This window comes from Vespa velutina, chromosome 15 (genome assembly GCF_912470025.1).
Source record: "Vespa velutina chromosome 15, iVesVel2.1, whole genome shotgun sequence".
NCBI classification, from domain to species: domain Eukaryota; kingdom Metazoa; phylum Arthropoda; class Insecta; order Hymenoptera; family Vespidae; genus Vespa; species Vespa velutina.
In genome coordinates this window covers 4,173,558-4,192,373 of record NC_062202.1, presented here as the reverse complement: position 1 = coordinate 4,192,373, position 18,816 = coordinate 4,173,558, and the positions used below count along the sequence as shown (strand labels likewise).

Below are 18,816 nucleotides of genomic sequence, written 5' to 3'. Positions count from 1 at the left end.
GTACAAATCGGTCCAGGATTCCGGACGTGCCGGCTGAGATTCGATACGATACGTTACTACTCTCTCAAGTGGCCCTAAATGGTGAACGTTTCCAATCTCCGAGTTTGTTGTTCTCGTCCGAGTTAGCTGTTTGTCGTCGTTGTCATCGTCGTTCTCTCTCCCTCTTTTGAACCAGCTCCCCTATCCTCCCTGCCTCCCTTCCCCATCATCACCGCCACTGCCGCCTGTGAGCCGTTGTCGTTGGTGTTGTTCTACTCTCTATGTGGTCCACACGCGAGACTCCACGGGAAACTGCAAAAACTTGCAAACTCGAGGCGACACGCGTGCTTCTTACGCAATCTCTATCTCTCTCGCGAATCCCGTTGTGTTGGTAACCCCGCTGTAAGCCCCTTCCCCTTCCTCCTCCTATCCTGCCCCTCTCTAAAACACTCTCTTCCTCCACCCCACCCCAATCCACCCCACCTCCTCCTCCTCCTCCTCCTCCTCCTCCTCCTCCTCCTCCTCCTCCTCTTCTTGTTGGCCTCTTCTCCCCCTACGCGTTTGCATCACTTCGATCTATCTTTATTCCTGTTATTTTCTATTTATGCTTAGTTACTAGCTGGTCACTCAACAAGACCTCCATATTTATCCTACTTCTTCTATATCTTTCAAAATCATCCGAGGATTAGATTCTGGTGCGTGAAAAAAGAAAGAGAAAAAAAAGAGAAAACAAATATGTATGTGTGCGTATGCGAACGTCACGTCATTCTCGCACACATATACACATACACATACACATATATAACCTATATAGTTGAGTAGGTATAAGGATCAACCGGAAGGTCAAACAAATATTTTCATTATGTAGGCCACAGGTTGAAACGACACATCCAGCGTCGTTCGATTCGTTAGTCTCAATTGGGACACGTACCGCTACGCGTGCGAGCTTTTGGGATTTCGAACCGTTACGAAACCGCCCACGTGGATCCTCGTCAGGTGGAGCTCGGAATTCATGTGTGTGTTGTGTGTGTTGTGTGTGTATGAGTGTGAGCGTGAGTGTATACATCTCTCTCTCTCTCTCTCTCTTTCATTCTTTGTGACTCAACGCCGATACAATTCACAACGAGATATCGTCGGCATAAGCAGATGCTCTTCTCCCAATCTTCCAAAAAGGTGCGGTCCTCGAATGATTATGCTAAATAGCTCGCACGAGAGTTTTCACAAATATCCTCTCGGACATCTTACTTCATCATGGTCTATTTCCTTTCTCCTCTGGTACATCATATGTATGTATATATATATATATATACGTGTATGTAAATAAAACTCTAGAACAATTTTAAATAACTGACCAACTCGAAAAATGGATTCGGTCTCACGGTTTAAAAGAGACCATCATCGCAGAGATTCTGCTCACGCAATGACCATCGAGCGTAATGCCAAATCTGTGACGTACATGTTAAGAGAGAGGTAATCAAATTCGATTTCATTTCGGATCGTATCACTTTTTATCTCTGTTCTGTAATATTTGATTCGAAACTCAAAGAGATGAAGAGAATTGGATTTAGCTGGGGTGATAGGGAGGGAGGTGGGTGGTGGGTGGATAGATGGGGAAGGAAAAAAGCGAAAGTTTACGAAAAAATTCGAATGAAAGGAGAAATATTTTCTCGTATCGCGAAATGCGTATATTCGATGATAGAACGAAAATGAGAGTAAGAGGAAAAAGAAGGAGTTGGAATAAGGAAAAGAGGAAAGGAAGAGGATGGAGTGGAGGAAGAAGAGGAAGATGAAGATGATGATGAAGAAGAAGAAGAAGAAGGAAAAGTAGAAGTAGAAGAAGAAGGAAGGAGAAAAGAGAGCCACGTCGTAAATTAGTGGTCGATGAGCGTGCGAGCGGGCCTGCTCGCGCTCTAAGGTGCACCTCTCGAAGAAGTGCGCGAGCCTCTTCGAGGCGGTTTTATCGTCGGCCGACAGGCGTTTAACTTTACGAGCGGCCACGCCACGTATATACTCCTCTCCGTCCGTTGGTCCGTCCGTTGGTCCGTCCGTCCGTCCGTCCGTCCGTCCGTCCATCCGTCCGTCCGTCCGCCCGTCCGTCCGTCCGTCCGTCCGTTCGTTCGTCCTTCCTCGTTTCCCTTCTTCTCTTCTCTAGGCGCGCAGGCATGCTAATTCTCGTGACGCGCGTAACATTAAACTCTGACGTTTAATCCGGTAGAGAAGCAAACGCGTGGCTTGTATTCGAAAGGGGAAGGATCTTGTTCGACCCTTTATATGGTTCGACCCGACGACCGAGAATATGCTTTCTTCCTCCTATGTATCTCACGTAGATATACGTACGCACACGGGCGCACACACATACATGTTCTCTCATATATACACGCACACGTTTCAACCATCAAGTTCACACACGGCGAACATAAACTTAACAAAAAAAAGAAAAGAAAAAATAATAATTTTTGTAAAACTCGTTATATTTTTGATTGCAGTCATTCTTTGGGCGAACGTACAACAACCTTGGTAGTATTTCGGAATGCAAGAACGGAGGTGTATGCGTAATTAATAAGAAGAATCGTACGGCATGCAAGGCTTGCCGGTTGAAGAAATGTCTTATAGTCGGCATGTCTAAGTCCGGTTCACGTTACGGCAGGCGCTCCAACTGGTTCAAGATCCACTGTCTACTTCAGGAACAAACAAATGGAAACCAGAGCGTCGGTGTGTCACCGGGTGCCCCCTCTCCGTTTGGCCCTACCTTCCTTCCGGGATTCCTACCGCAGTCTCAAGGTCAACAGGCTGCCGGTGCCATTTACGGTTCTAAGGATGCCAAGGACCCCGCCTCCTCGCCAAGCCAAGATGATCTCGCATTGCAGTCTCATCTTTTGCACGTGGCGATGTTGAAGCAGGAGAGAGAGCGGAGCAACAAGTCACCTCATCCGGACGACGTGGCGTTACAGAATCAGTTGCGTATGCTAGCTTGGCGCAGGGAACGCGATAGGATCAATGGTAGTAGTCAACAACAGCAGCCACCTTCGACGCCACCGAGAGAAGCCACGCCACCCTTTGTTTGTAAACGACAGCAACAACAACAACAACAACAGCAGCAGCAACAACAACAACAACAACAACAACAACAACAACAACTATCGCAACCAATCTCATCACCTATATATCCAATAAGTTTTGCCCATAAGGATGTAGTTGCGGCGAGTAGTCCACCGGAAGTCTTTAGACCGTTCTTACCAAGCTACAAAAGGTCGACCGACACGCCGAGCGACAGCGGTGGCTCATCCACTGATGGTGGCGCTGATGGACTACACGATACCGAATCGAGAAGCAACTCAGCCTTGAGCTACTTCAAGTCCAATGCTGCCTCCCCTACTTTGTCAGATCGTGATTTCCCTGCGAGGAAGATCAATGCCACGGTCACACTTACCGCCGGTTACCATCCTCATGCGCTCGGTTTAATATATCCTGCGCCTGGTCTGATAACGCCAGCCACTTCGCAACACTCGCCACGTGGCGGCGATCTACTCCTCGTTAGTCCAAGCCCAGGTGGACTTGCCATCGAACAGGATGAACCGATTGATCTAAGCGTTAGATCGAGACTCGGTAATTCGCCGAGACCAAGTAGACAAGGTATAGCTACTATTGCCGAGGACGAGGATAACGAAGATGAAGATGAGGAATCTAATGGCAAAGAGGAAGAAAGGGATAGTATCAAAGACGAAACTACAATGAAAGGGAAACCATTAGATCTAACTCTAACCGTGAAGAGGCCCGCGGAGTTACCAGTTTCACTTTGAGCCCAATTTTCTCTTTTAACTTTTTTTCGAGATGGACTCATATACTGATGAATAGGGATATATGTGTTCATTTCTTGTACATATAGGTACCAAGCGTTATCAACGAAGCGACCAACATGAACGCTTCTCTCTCTTTTTTTTTTTTTTATTTATTCTGATTTAAATGACGATTCGATCGATTTTATCGGATCTTTAATTGGAATCGATACATATAGACAAATTGTTCGATCGAGGAGGTTCTTATATATATGTATATATATATATATATATATATATATTTATATGTATATGTATGTGTTATATATATACATATGTAACAGTATAATATAACATATAACATATATGTATGTGTATATATATATATATATATTTATATAAATCGTAGATATGTATACATGTCCGTACGATGATCGATCGTTTTGTAATTACGCTGTTTTCACATGTAACGCACAGCTATTAAGTAATTCTGATTATTTTTGTTAATAAATCATCATGCGTATTTCGAATGGGAACGAAATAACTCTATGCGTATCTATCGTAATTGCACGCTAAAAGAGTATCCGTCACGATATATAATATAATATAATATGCATGTATATATACATATATATATATATATTATACATTTTTATATATAATATATATATGTATATATATATATATATATAAATATAGAAATAATCTATCAGATGTAAATAGTCAGATGGGTGAATTGTCTGCGAAATCGATATCGCTTTCTTGCTTCTGCTTGGTGTATGAACCTCTTTGCTGGTGTTAGACAAAAATTTTTGATTATGTTTCTTTCACTATTCTTCTCTCTCTCTCTCTCTCTCTCTCTCTCTTTCTCTCTCTCTCTCTCTCTCTCTCTCTCTCTCTATCACTCTCTATCACTCTCTCTCTTTCTCTCTATCATCATCATTTCTTCTTCCTCTTTTTTGTTTTCCTTTTTTTTTATTATCTCGACGTATTTGTTTCATCTGTTGTAAATATATCCACGAAGGCGATAGAGACGAGTAGTCAGTCATTACCTAAGCGTCAAATGAAATACATATTTTTGTTTAATCAACATCTTTATTACCGTTTATATATCCTCGCCTTGAAATATCCTTTAAGGTTTATGTTAATATTAAATTAATGTTAAAAACATTTTGTTTTATCACCTTAACGTGTAAGAGAGAACAAAGGAGATCGAAATCGATGAAAGATGGTAAGACAGATAGAACAAGGAAAGATTCATCCTGAAAGGATCGAGCAACAGTAAACGCGTTGCTCTCGATTTACTTGCTTCTATGGATCATTGAATCACGAATCTCTGCGGGTAACCTTGCGAACGATGCGCTAACGCTTTTACTGCCTTTACGTCGAGACTCCTCTTCGTTTCTTTCACAGGTATATACGCGTATTATCTCTCTCTCTCTCTCTCTATATATATATATTTATTTATAATACATATATTTATATATTTATATGTACATCTATATATATATATATACGTATATCTTTAGATATAACTGTATATATATATGAATATATATTTTTATATATATATATATATGTAGATATATAAATATAGAAATATAAAGACGACGAGGCTTATGTACAAGGAACATACACGTACGTACGTATATAAAGTAGCACGCGGTGTCGACGTTGCGGCTACCATTAATCAATTGCCAGCAGGAAGCGCGATCGTTGCAAAATCATCGAGTTACGGATACCTGCCCACGCTGGTCTGACCTTGTGGGTTCGCGTATCCGGATCCCGTGTGGATTTTCTTTTTCCTCGTACGTCGTCAGCCTCTTCGAAGAAGAAGAAAAAGAAGTAGAAGAAGAAAAAGAAGAAATGGAAGAAGAATAAATATATAAAGTATTAACAATTTTTCATTCCCTCCGACGTGAACTGACAATGAGCGATCGTGAGTTTCCAAAGAAAGATAAAAAAAAAAAAAAAAAAAAGAAAAAAAAAAAAAAAGAAAAAGAAATATATCCAAGTACAAATGAATATCTCTGTATAGATAATAGATGTCCATCATACGCGTACGTATAGATTCGTAGAAAAATTCATTTGCAAAGTTTAATTAGAAGATCGATAGGTACGTGAGAGTTATAATGGAGAAAAAATAGTTGGAGTCTCATCAAAGAGATTTTTTATCGAATAGATAATCGATAGTTGCAACGAATGGTACATTAAATGCTTGTTGGATCTTGATTTAACGAACGCGATGTAGCAATCATCGCCATCTTGTTGGGTATAATAGATACAGGGGTGAGGAGGAGGGAGGAGATAGTCGGTATATAAAAGATAATAAACTTGGACGATGTCGATCGTACGAAAGGAGCGGGATCGGTTACTACCACCCCTTCGCTCCTCATCTTCCTTCATCTTCTATCTTGTCTTATTCTTGAAAAATCCTTTAAACTGAATTCTATAGATCGATCTTTTGCTATCGAGGAATGGTCGATTTGTCCCGCAAATCCAAGCCGCCGCATAGAATCAATGCTTGTACGTACATGGACCGGAGAGTACGTATCTGATACACGTAGGACGTTCCTACGTACTGGGTGTACAAGGATCTTCTGAATCCTTTGATAGAAAGAAAGAAATAAAGAAAGGGAGAGATTAATCGACCGACCGAAGTAACTTCGACGAGAGTTTATCCATGTTTCGACGAATAATCGATCTTTTTCCTTTCCTTCTTGCATTCGAGCCCCAAGTGATTCTTCTTCTTCTTCTTCTTCTTCGTAGATCAATCGACCGATCTATACATCAACAAATAAGAGAAAATCTAATCGTTCGATTAACGAATGAAGCAATCATTTTTTTCCTTCGTTCCGTTAAGTACATATTAAAAAAAAAAAAAAAAAAAAAAGAAAAAAGAAAAAGAAAGTAAAACAAAGAATACAAAACAATTGGAAAATGTATTATGTATTTTCAAGAGATTTTCAAAATGGTATATTAATTAATTTATTTTTAGGAATTTTTTGAAAAATGACATATATATATATATATATATATATATATATATATAATAGAAAAAAAGTCGTAGAATGGTTCGATTTGGATATTGTACACCCTGTAGATCGTTGGACTGACTAAACGCGAATAACAAACGGTCGGGACCTGAGGCAGTGCGTCAGTCCACTACGACTGGTTACACCGGCCGGAGCAATAAGCAATCGCTTAAACTCGTCATGACTCTATGCATGAGTTGGGCAACGCAATGCCGCTACGTAAGTACCTACAGGACGATTTTAACCCGTGCGCGACTTCTGCTCGAGAATCTATCGGGCTTCTCACCGAGTGAAATATTGTTAGGGAGCTAAAGATTTCCGGTTGGTATTAATGTATAATTGATTGTATTTATGTATACTTAGTTTAGCAGAGATTCTATCTTCGATCAAAAATTCTTATTAAAAGGATTTTAATAAATATTATTTTCTTATTCAGAGAGAAATAATTAAAAATCTTCATTAATCAAAATTCTTATGAAAAAACTTTCACGAACAATATCTTCGTGTTCAGAGAGAAATGATTAAATTAATTGAACATACATCTTTTAATGAAGGAATATTCATTTTCTTTTTTTTTTTTTTTTTTCACTTTTTAAGATAATAAAAATTCGTCAATGAATATGCCGTTTTTATACAGACATTTTAAATATTTTAGATCACAAAGGACAATGTCCCAATTACATAGATCAAATTTCTAACTCGGATGACATTTTGACACTTTGAAAGCAATGCCTATGGACTTTGTTATTGGCAAATAAATGAAAAATAAATGTATAATCTTTTATATTTTTATATGTTTTTCTCTGTTTTTTTTTCTCTCTTTTTGTGTTATTTTTTTTTTTTCCTATAAATATATACTTTTTATCTATAAATATAATAATAAACATGAATGACGTATATTATAATCTTTTAATGAAGAAATATTTATGTATTTTTTGTTCTGTTTGATTTTCTCTTTCTCTCTCTCTCTCTCTCCTATTTTTTTTCTTCTTTTTTGTTTTTTTTTTCTTCTTAATATATGATACGTACGCAAATAACAAAAATCAAACACGAAAGGTCAAACACAATTCATAACTCAAAAGACATCTCTTGACACTTTGAAAGAGAGATCTATTTTATCCTTGATAATTAAATGGAGAAATACAATTGTTAGTTTTTTTATTATTTAATATTTAAATGTTTTTGATTACGAAGGAAGGACAATATCCAATTGCATATATCAAAACATAATTCGTAACTCGGAAGATGTCCTGACGCTTTGAAAGCGAGATTTCGTTCTTGAGAATATCAGCCTCCTCTGGTTTGCCGTGCGCGTGCACGTGGGCTTTACCATAAAAAGCTAGCATAATGTATCGCGCGAGATGTCAACGGTTCTCTTGGGATCGACGATATACGTTCTCTCCGCGTGGACATGCGATCTTTTCTTGAAAAACTTCCCTCGTGACTACTTTTAAAGATATATATATATATATATATATATATATATATGCATGTACGTATATATGTATGTATCAGAGAGAGAGAGAGAGAGAGAGAGAGAGAATGCGTACAAACATATATTTAGCGTACGGCCTCCTATCCATTCGTCCTTCTTTCATTTCTATCCACCTCACGGACTTCTTCAAGATTTAACTTCCTGCCTTAGCCGATCGAATGAATAACAGACGGACAAGCGTAATGAGCGTCAATTGATTAGGTACATCAAACGAGTATCGCGATAAGCGTTGAATAACTATCGATATATCGCGTTCGTCTGCTTATTTATAATTCAGGAAATAAGTTTTTTTTTCTTTTTTTTCTTTTTTTTTTTTTTTTTGAAAGTTTTTCTATTTTTTCTTTTATTTTTTTTCCTCATTTAAAGATCAGGACTGGTTCGTCGTACATAGATGGTATTGTGGGTGTTAAGCAATTAGGAATGAAACGTTTTACGTTCGAAAAAAAAGAAATCTCCGATTTTGCCTTATCGATTAGTATACTGAACGTATGAAATATATGATCTTGGAATTTGTTGTAATACAAAATTCGTCGAATTAATTTGACGTGATAAATTGACGAAGTTTATATAACGTGGAAAAATAGAGAAAGAGAGAGAGAGATTTTTTTTTTCATATACAAATGAGTGATTTTTTTTTTTCAAATACAAGATTACGTGAAAAATATCGAAGATGTTGTTTGGTTCATTGATCCGAGTTCTTTTTTCGATGACAAAAATATTCAAATAGATATAATTTTGTATTTGCTTTGCATTATGAATATAAGATAAAATGTAATGCGTAAGTACAAAAACACGCAAGCATAATAAAATTTAATTTAATAATTAATGAATATATAAAAATGAATATTTTTCGAAGGTAATGTATTCAAAGAAAGAGATAGCAATACCAATAAAAATAAAGAGAGAGAGAGAGAGAGACTTTTCTCATCGTAATATAAGATTACGTGAAAAATATTGAAGAAATATTTGATTCATCGGTAAGATCCTTTCCCCGATTACGAAAATATTCAAGTAGATTTAATTTGATATTTGATTTACATAATAAAGATAAGAAAAAAAAAAAAAAAAATAATGCGTAAATAAACACACCCATAATGCAATTTAATATATAATTAATGAGTATTTAAAAATAAATGTTTTTTTGAAGTCAATATATGTAGAAAGAGAGATAGTAATAGAGAAGAAGAGATAGGAGAAGAAGAGGAAGAAGAAGAAGAAGAAAAGAGAAGAGAAGAGAAGAGAAGGAGTTCGAACGTACGCTTGGCGTGCACGAAGAGCGTTAGGGGTTAACGAGGGCCGGTCGTGCGATCGTCCGATCTTTCCCAAGAGCCAAGGCGGCCCAATTAGAAGGCACGTAAAAGCCGGGCGCATAATCAGCAATTTGTATTGTCGAAGGATAAGGGCACTCGATACTGAAGCAGTCTCTCTCTCTCTCTCTCTCTCTCTCTTTCTCTCTCCTCTCTCTTTCTTTCTTTTTCTTATACACAAACGTACACAAACATATAGATACATAGACACAGACATACACACACACACACACACACACACGATCTAAGCTTTAAACACGAGGCCACTTTGCGGAATAACTTCATACGGCGCTCGAGATCCCGAAGTGAGTGGGTGCTGAAACGAGAAGGATCTCGAAGGGTGAAGTGGGGAGAGAGGGATGGCACCCGATTAAGCTACGCGATCGCCAATTATCGGCAATTTGATCCGGTTATAACTCAATTTAAAGTAATTGGGCCGCGCCGAGAGAGAGAGAGAGGTCGGCTCTTTTGCGAAACATATTCCTTAATCCCGTTGTTCGATCGTCGATCGTTTTTAACGCCTTCCGATCATTCTAATCGTTATAATCTAATACATTGGAAAATCTATTACATTTCATTTCTACTTTATTAAATTTTTTTTTCCAGATTTCATTCATAATGATATATGATATGCAAAAAAAAGTAATAATAATAATAATAATAACAACAACAATGATAATAATAATAATTTTTTTATTCGTATTAATAGATACATATACGCGAAGATATATATATATATATATATACATAGAGGTCGATATAAACGATCTAATTCGGTTTCTAAATCAAAGAGAGCGGCGTCGGTTTTTTTCTTTTTATCTTTTTCCAAGCGATCGCGGGATATTTCGTAAGTACAAGAAGGCAGCAAGCACAAGCGTCGCGAGATCGGCCGAGCGTTGGGATCGTTATGTCTGCGCCGAGTTCGCACCCGTTGACAAATTTGACAAGACACGCAATCGATCGCTCTTAACCGGCGCTAATCGATACAGCGATCGGTTCATTAGGCGAGCCTGCCTCGTTTCTCCCTACGGCTGGCCGAGTAGTCTCTCTCTCTCTCTCTCTCTCTTTCTCTCTCTCTCTCTCTCTCTCTGTTTCTCGTTCGTTCGTTTCTCGATCCCCTCAGAGGAACTTGCTACCTCACAGATATTGGCTTTTCGATCACGTCGGCTCTCACGGAAATCTCGCGAATGCAACGACGCGCCAAAGGTTTGGTTTAGCAGATCTCTACTCTCGCGATCTCACTAAGACCAAGCTCTTTCTCTCTTTTTTTTTCTCTCTCTCTCGATCTTCTTTCGTTGGTAAACAAGGTCGCGAGGAAGTTTAGTGTCACGATTGCTAAAGATACTGCTTTGCGGCATTGAACGTAGATGAGATAGAGATAGGTGATTCCAATGGAGAACTCCAACCGAATAACCTACCTTGAATCCTTACAACATAGTATTCGCGATCGTGCTTCGATAATTAACGTCATCCTATTAAAATAATGATCTCTCTCTCTCTCTCTCTCTCTCTCTATTTCTCTTTTTCTCTCTTTCTTCATCTCTTTCTCTCTTTCAATGCCAGAAGATCGAACTAGATTGCGTCAATTCTTCGAGAATATCTCTTTGTTAAAATGTGGTAGATTAGAAAGAGAAGAAGTATATTGTAGCTTTTCTCGCTTGTCAACGTTAAAAGGAAGAAGAGGAGGAAAAAGAAGAAGAAGAAGAAGAAGAAGAAGAAGAAGAAGGAGAAGAGCAAGGGAATGCCAACGTGTGTTAGCCAGCTGGTTCCGAGAGAGCGGTTTCTAGCCGTCGCTAGGCGCGAAGCAATTTCCCTGAAACCCCATTAACCCTTCGGAGATGAACGACGCGGGAGTAGAAGGAAGAAGAAAGAAGAAGAAAGAAGAAGAAGAAGAAAGAAAGGAGGAGGAGGATAAGGAGGGGCAAGCAGCATGCAGAGGATCGCACTTGTCGTTTGCAGTTGTGTGTTGTTGGCTCCAGCGAGTTCGCTCGCTCGCTCGCTCGCTTGCAATACCGGACCGCAACGCGATGTTGCATCGAGAAGAGGAAGAAGAAAAGAGGAAGAGGAGGAGAGGAGAAGAGGAGGAGGAGGAGGAGGAGCGAGAGATGAGAAGGAGGAGAAGATGAAGAAGGAGAGGAGGGGAGGTTCCGGTGTGGCGAGGGGTCACAGCCGCTTATGTAAACCATATAGAAGCACACACTATCTAGCGGCTCGCCGTTTATCTAATAATATTATGGTGCAACGCCGGTGCATCTCCCATATAAGAGTCGCTCGAGATGCAGCAAGCATCGATGCGTTTATATATATATGTATTCATGCATGTATGTATGTGTGTATGTTTGTGCACGTATGCGTACGTACGTGTGTATAGAAAAAGAGGGGAGAGAGAGAGAGAGAGAGAGAGAGAATCATTCGTTTGTGTTCGCATCGAAGGAAGGTGTGCGTCTCAGCGCCTTCCTCATCCTCCTTGTCCTTCCACCTTCTTCGCCTCTTTCGAACTCTCATGGGGGTGTGCGAGCACTTGTCCCGATATTATCGGCAGATATTCCGCGAGATAATGTGTATACGCGTGCGATATTATCGTCGCCGAGGTCTATACCTTTTTTCTTCTTTTCTTTCCCTTTTTTTTTTCATTTTTTCTTTTTTTTTCTTTCTTTCTTTCTTATTCCTCGCACTCATCGTCGGTCAAAGGCGATTTCGTACGAACATAGGACGAAAAATCTCTCGAGGAATAAATTTCAACGATGAAATAAAACGACGCGGTAAAAAGATTTTCCCGTGAATCTAAATAAGTGTTAAATAGGTATATGCGTTAATTATTCGTAATTAACGAGAAGATTTACCTCGTACATCGTCGGGTAGTTTAACGCGTTAAGTTATATCAAATGAATGTTTTAGGAGGAGAAGAAGGAGGAGGAGGAGGAGGAGGAGGAGGAGGAGGAGGTAGTTACGATTACGAGATCGGTTTATAAGACGATCGAGTTCTATGACTTGTAGAATCCTCTGGCAGGGTCGATCTTTGGGGTCGGCCGTGAGGGTCAAGCCGCTGGTTTCTGACCCGATCGAGATGCCAAAGGCGAATCGTTTTGCGTGCGTTTCTCTCCTTCTTCCATCTTGATAAAGAGCACGGCCGTGCTCGTGTATTTATAAAGCTAATACGGAAACGTAAGAACCGTTAGAAATCGAAATCACGCGATAGAGTACAAGGAAATAGAAATTTCGAGTCTTAGTTTTCAATCCTTTTCGCGATCGTTAATAACTTACTTTTACGAGGAGTTTTCGAAAAAAGAGAGAGAGATAAAAAGATCGTCGTAGATCACGTTGAAGCTTCGTTTTCACGGATCGAACGCACGAAGTTTCTTCGACTCTCCTTCGTTCTCACAGGCTCGCGATGATCGTTAGCGCCGAAATTACGAGCGTGGAGAGTGGGGTTATACGGCGTGTAACTTTGTAAGCGGATCGCTGTAAGTTAGACCCAAGCCACGGAGGCGCGAATTACGAGGCACGTAAATTACACGTCCGACCGGGCGCAATTCCGTAAGTCATTACGCGCCGAGTTACGAGCGTCAAACTTCGGTATCGACTTCGGTACATACATACATACATACATACATACATATATATACGTATGCATGTACATGTATGTATGTACCATACATAAAGCTATGTACGTTTGGCTACATGGGTATGTATCTGCGTAAAGTCATTCCTCGTCTCGCCTATCTTTCGATTCGCTAGAGATGAAGAAGAAGAAGAAGAAGAAGAAGAAGACGAAGAATAAGAAAAGATGAGTTTCATTACGTCTTTTTACGAGCGGAGAATCTTTATCATTGTTTCGTAATTAGCGTTGAGTTATCCAATCATTACCAATCACCCAAGGTTATTCATTTTCTTAAGTTACTATATACAATATAAAGCCTCTACGGCTTTAAGGATTTAATCATTTAAAAAAAATTCTAATAGAGAATATCGAAAAAAAAAAGTTTATTCTTATTTGACGTTTGATTTAAGAACGATTAATCCCCTTCCCTTTTTCGTCCTGTACGATCTCTAAAGCGCGTTTGTATTCCCACGCTGGTAGAAATCCCATCGGGATGTTTCGCGAAAGAAGGAAGAAAACGAGATTGCTATGTCGAGTGAGGTCGAGGACGATCGATGGATCGCGGTCGCCAAAGATAGACACAGAAAACTAAACACATACACAGAGAGAGAGAGAGAGACAGGGACAGAGGAGAAGAAAGATAAAAGAAGAAGATAATAAAAAGTGTTTGCCATTCGGTAAAAATCTTCTCGAATTTCTCTCGACGCATGTTTACGCCCGTTCGTTTACCATCGACGAGATATCGACTTACGCCTTTTTTCTCTCCCTTCGAATAGCTCGGAATGGTCATCGGGCACGCAACCGGTAGCCACACGCGACGCATTAATTCTAGTATTTTTCTGGCGATCCGGCATTAACCTTTAAAGTAGACGCGTGATTGCGACCGATCACGCGTGCCTACTTTTACGTCCTCCTCATCGTCGTCGTCGTCGTCCTCGTCGTCGTCGTCGTCGTCGTCGTCGTCGTCGTCGTCGTCTTTGTCGTCTTCGTCTATGTCGTTTATCGTCTATCCGTTTCAGTTTGACCGCTTGCGGAATCTTTCGATCTCATGATGTCGTTATCCTTATCGACATACACCTACTTCTTCTTCTTCTTCTTCTTCCTCCTTTTTTGTTTGTTCTTTTTTTCTTCATTTTTTTGTCTTTTTTTCTTTCTTTTTTACGTTAAAAAAAAAAAAAAAAAAAAAAAAAAAAAAAAAAAAAAAAAAAAAAAAGAAAAGAAAAAAAACAGAAACAGAAAAGTTAAAATAGAGACGTCTTAGCTCGTTGCGTGTTCAATTTTAAAAGAAACGCGAATGACTAAATTAGTATAGATATGATAATATATGCAAAAGATATCACGTATAAATAATTACATTCGAATGTAATAACGTATAAAGGTTCCGCGGCCCAGCCCTCCCCCCTCCCCTTTGTTCCTCCCCGCCCCACGCTACAGCCCATCAACGTAAATATATTAAAAATGAAGTTATATCCTACGCGATGAAGCGATTAAAAATGTATAGAAAAAAGAAAAGATAATATAAAATAAACAATGAAGATAAACATAAAATAATAAAAAGGACGATTAGAATAAAGGATCGATTAAAGAATTTAGATAAGAGAAGAAAGAAGTTGGGACTACCATATGAGATATCTTAAAAACGCAAATATAATGACTAATTACGAAGCGTCTCCGGTCACGAACGATCAACTTGTTTCTCGGCATTAACCTTTGGCGGTAGAGAGACGCGTAATTGTGCCCGATCACGCATAGCCATCCGATCTCATAACCCGTCTCACTTAGCGCGCGCGTGGAATCTCCCGATCATTTCTTTCCTCTTATCTTTTTCTCTTTTCTTTTTTGTTTTCTTTTTTCTTTTCTCGTTTATATCTATTTTTTTTTTTTTCTATCTTTTATTCATTCCTTATTTTTCTTACTCTCTTACAACACTTGTCGTCGCTTAGTTAATATCACGTTTTACTACGTGGAAATGAACGATTGTAGGTAACGTCATTTCGATCGAAATAATAATTTGATACTGATTAAAAGGAGTACTATATTTATATCTAGTAATAGTAAGGATGATAATAATAATAATAATAATAATAATAATAATAATGATAAAAGACTGTACTAAAACTTGGTTTATGCTCATTTCAGACGAAGCAGACTATCCGTGGATGACTCGAAAAAGAAATAATTATAATAATAATAATAATAATAATAATAATAATAATAATAATAATAATAATAATAATAATAATAATAATAATTTTTTGACGACGACGCAGAGAAATAAACGCTCTTATCGATGCACTCTAATGCAAGCAGATTCTACTGCTAGCTATCGTCGATTTAACCGAGCGACCTTACATAATGTCGAGGCCACGATCGCCTTAATCTCTTCCACTCGCTCGCGGCTATCCTCGAATCACGCTCCTCTTTTCCTATCTCTTCCGTTTCTCCGTTTAAGCAAATTCAAAGTGTGATAAAAAGAGACCATTTCCTGTAACACATATACGTATATATACATACATAAATACAAACATATATATATATATATATATATATATATATATATATATATCGTTCGAATATCATATAATACATTTTATCTCAGATAATTTATTATAGGGGATTCAAAAAGAAAAAGAAAAAAAAAAAGAAGACGAAGGGAGAGAAAAATGATCTTAAATCGTAATTAATAATAATTTTAATTAATTCTCATTAAACATCAACGGCTTCAACAATTATTATTAGACAATTAATCGAATGTATTTGTAACAATTTGAAAAGAAGATAGATAAATGTAGATAGGTATGTAGGTAGGTAGGTAGGTAGGTAGGTAGGTAGGTAGATAGATAGATAGATAGATAGATAGATAGTTAGGTTGGTACGTTTACTCTTAACGTTTTATCTCATAAGCGAACTTACACGTGGAGGTCGGATAGGTACAAGGAATAGAGATAATTACGTGAGGGGGGGCGGCTGGATCGGAGGGCTCGTAAAAGATCGATGCTTCCTCGATGAAGTCGCCGGGCATCTTTGAGCGCATGAACGATGCATGGACGACGGTGCATCGAAGGAGATTAACGCGAAAGGCGACGGACACGCGTTACATACAGACACATACGTATCTATATGTCTATATATATATATATATATATATGTGTGTGGTGTAGTTACCTATACGAGAAAGAAAATCAAGAAAGAAAAGAGGAAGAGAGAAGAAGAAGAAGGACAGGAAGAAGAAGAAGAAGAAGAGAAGGAAGAGTAGGAGGAGGAGGAGAAGAAGAAGAAGAAGCATCTTCTCGTTCGGCGCCGACATCCGACGAGCAGCGTCGCCACTCGAGTGTAATTCAAACCGGCAAACTTAATTACACCGAGACTCCTCGAGATCAGCTAACGTGGCTTTCGGCCTATTCGCTCGTACCGACGTTACCGGTTAATTAATTAACGGCAAGCTCGTTCCACGACGCGTTCGAAATCGAGAACGATTGGCTATCAAAATCAAGATCTAACGAAGATTCTTCTATATCTTTCTTTACCCTTCCTCCCCCATCTTTCTCTGTCTTTTTATCTCTTTCTTTCTTTCTCTCTATCTTTCTCTCTCTCTCTCTCTTTTTCTCTCTCTCTCTCTCTCTCTCTCTCTCTCTTTTCTCTTTCTCTCTCTCTCTCTCTCTCTCTCTCTCTCTCTCTTCGTCGTAAAGCAGAAACGCCGATTCCATCGAGCGACGAGCGTCTTTCGATATATCGATTATATCGAAACGAAGATCGCGATACGGTGGTGCACCATCGTCCATCCGATCGATAAAAGATCCTAAAGACGTAATCGTAATCGAGGGAAACCTTCGGTTCGAACGAACCGTTTGTCAAACGGCATTCTCCAGAGATTATGATCTATCTCTTTTTTTTTATCCTTTTTTTACCTCATTACGATTATAATCCAATGTTAGAGCGGTTAAGAGGATAGATATACTCATGGTACCTTTTATCATCTTTCCTCCTGTTCTCAAGAGACAACTCCACGGACTCGTCCTTAGAGATCTTATCTCATTTTCTCTCTTTCTTTCTCTCTTTCTCTCTCTTTCATTCAATATCAATTCAGTTCGAGGAAGAGAACGCAATTACGTGCTCTTCTCTTACGTCCTCTTATTTTTTCATCAAAGAAAGACTTCCGGAAAGTCACTAAGACCGAAGGATCTCATTTCTTTTCCTATCTTTTTGTTTTTTCTTCTTTTTTTTTTTTTTTTTACTTGTTCATTTTTCTATTTCATCTTTTTCAATCTTGCGTATCAAGTAGGAAGGAATACATATATATATATACATACATACATACATACATACATATATCTATTCAAAGGTTACGTTTCGTAAGTATTATACGAGACTAAGTTCCTGAAGGATAGACAAAGAAGAAGAGCATAGTGAGTTCGAATGGTAACGTAGAGACAAGCGTGACGTTACTCAAGTAGAACTTCGAATAGTAAACGAAAGAGATAGAGATAAAGAGAAAGAGAGAGAGAGAGAGAGAGAGCGAAAAAAAGAAAGAAAGAAAGAAAGAAAGAAAGAGAGAAAGAGAGAGAGAGAGAGCTATCCCATGAATATTTAGGGCCCCGTACTCCCGCAATGGAGTATTTATTCGCGAATGCCGGTTTTATATCACTCAACGAAGCAACGGGCAGCAAAGCGAAGTGCCTTCGCGTATCGTCCTGAAGAGAAAAGAGAGAAATAGAAAGAGATAGACAGACACAGAGAGAGAGAGAGAGAGAGAGAGAGAGAGAGAGAGAGAGAGAGAGAAAGAGAGAGAAGTTCGCCGGCTTCTCAAAGAGGCTTTCCCGATGGGGGATCCGTAAGGACGATCCTTGGGATCGGGTTTCAACGGTGAATATCCCGACCGGCTAAAATATCACGACGATCTAGCTGCTGGCGATCGATAATGCCGAGCTAGCTGCTCTCTTCGTCCGACTATCAGCTCGAATCCTTTATCGAATCCGTCGTTCATGAAACAAACGAAAAGAAAAATTTTATTTTCCTTATTTTCCTTTTTTTTTTTTCATTGTTTAACCCTCTTGTTCCATCCCACCCTCACACGATCGTTACGATGACCCAAAAAAAGGATTATGATCGATCGTGAGATAAGGAAGAAAGAAAGAAACAAAAAAAAAAAAAGGAAGAATAAAAAAAAAGAAAAAGAGAATGAAAAGAAAAAAAAGAAGAACGAAACAATGAGAACATGTAAAGAGATTATTTTTTATATTTGTTCTTATAATAATGATCTAGAATCATTAGAAAGAAAAGTAATATAACTTTATGTGGAAATGAACGAACACGTTACTCTCTCTCTCTCTCTCTTTCTTTTCTCACCTGACCTTTCACCGATTCATCGAAAACACATAGAATACAAATTTCCACTTAGATTCCCATTCCGCAGCACTAATTCCACGTAATTTCGCTAATGGACGAGAGTTCGAGAGGAGTCGAGGAGTTTCATCAGCTTCGAACTCGGCAACGAGACAGTCTCCCTCCTTTCTTCCCACCCATCACCTTTACCCCCATTCCACCTCTTCCCATCCCTCCTGCCTTCTCGCCATCTCCTTCCAAATCAAATATGGCACGCAACGCGTTCGTTTCTTCTCCCTCT

The 18,816-nt window shown here is 38.9% G+C and overlaps 1 protein-coding gene across 2 annotated transcripts in view; it reads left to right on the top strand.

Annotated features, from left to right (window-relative positions):
- Window positions 1-5,252, top strand: part of LOC124954389 (zygotic gap protein knirps-like) — a 34,795-nt gene extending 29,543 nt beyond the window's left edge. The window contains exons 1-2 of one of the 2 annotated variants that reach the window (XM_047507268.1): window positions 1,022-1,152; window positions 2,466-5,252. In XM_047507268.1, the coding sequence (XP_047363224.1) occupies window positions 1,126-1,152; window positions 2,466-3,779 (1,341 nt within the window). In that variant the 5' untranslated portion in view covers window positions 1,022-1,125 and the 3' untranslated portion in view covers window positions 3,780-5,252. Of the gene's footprint in view, window positions 1-1,021; window positions 1,153-2,465 lie in introns of those variants that run through there. The other variant, XM_047507267.1, reaches the window with a different exon arrangement.
- The last annotated feature ends 13,564 nt before the right edge of the window (window positions 5,253-18,816 follow it).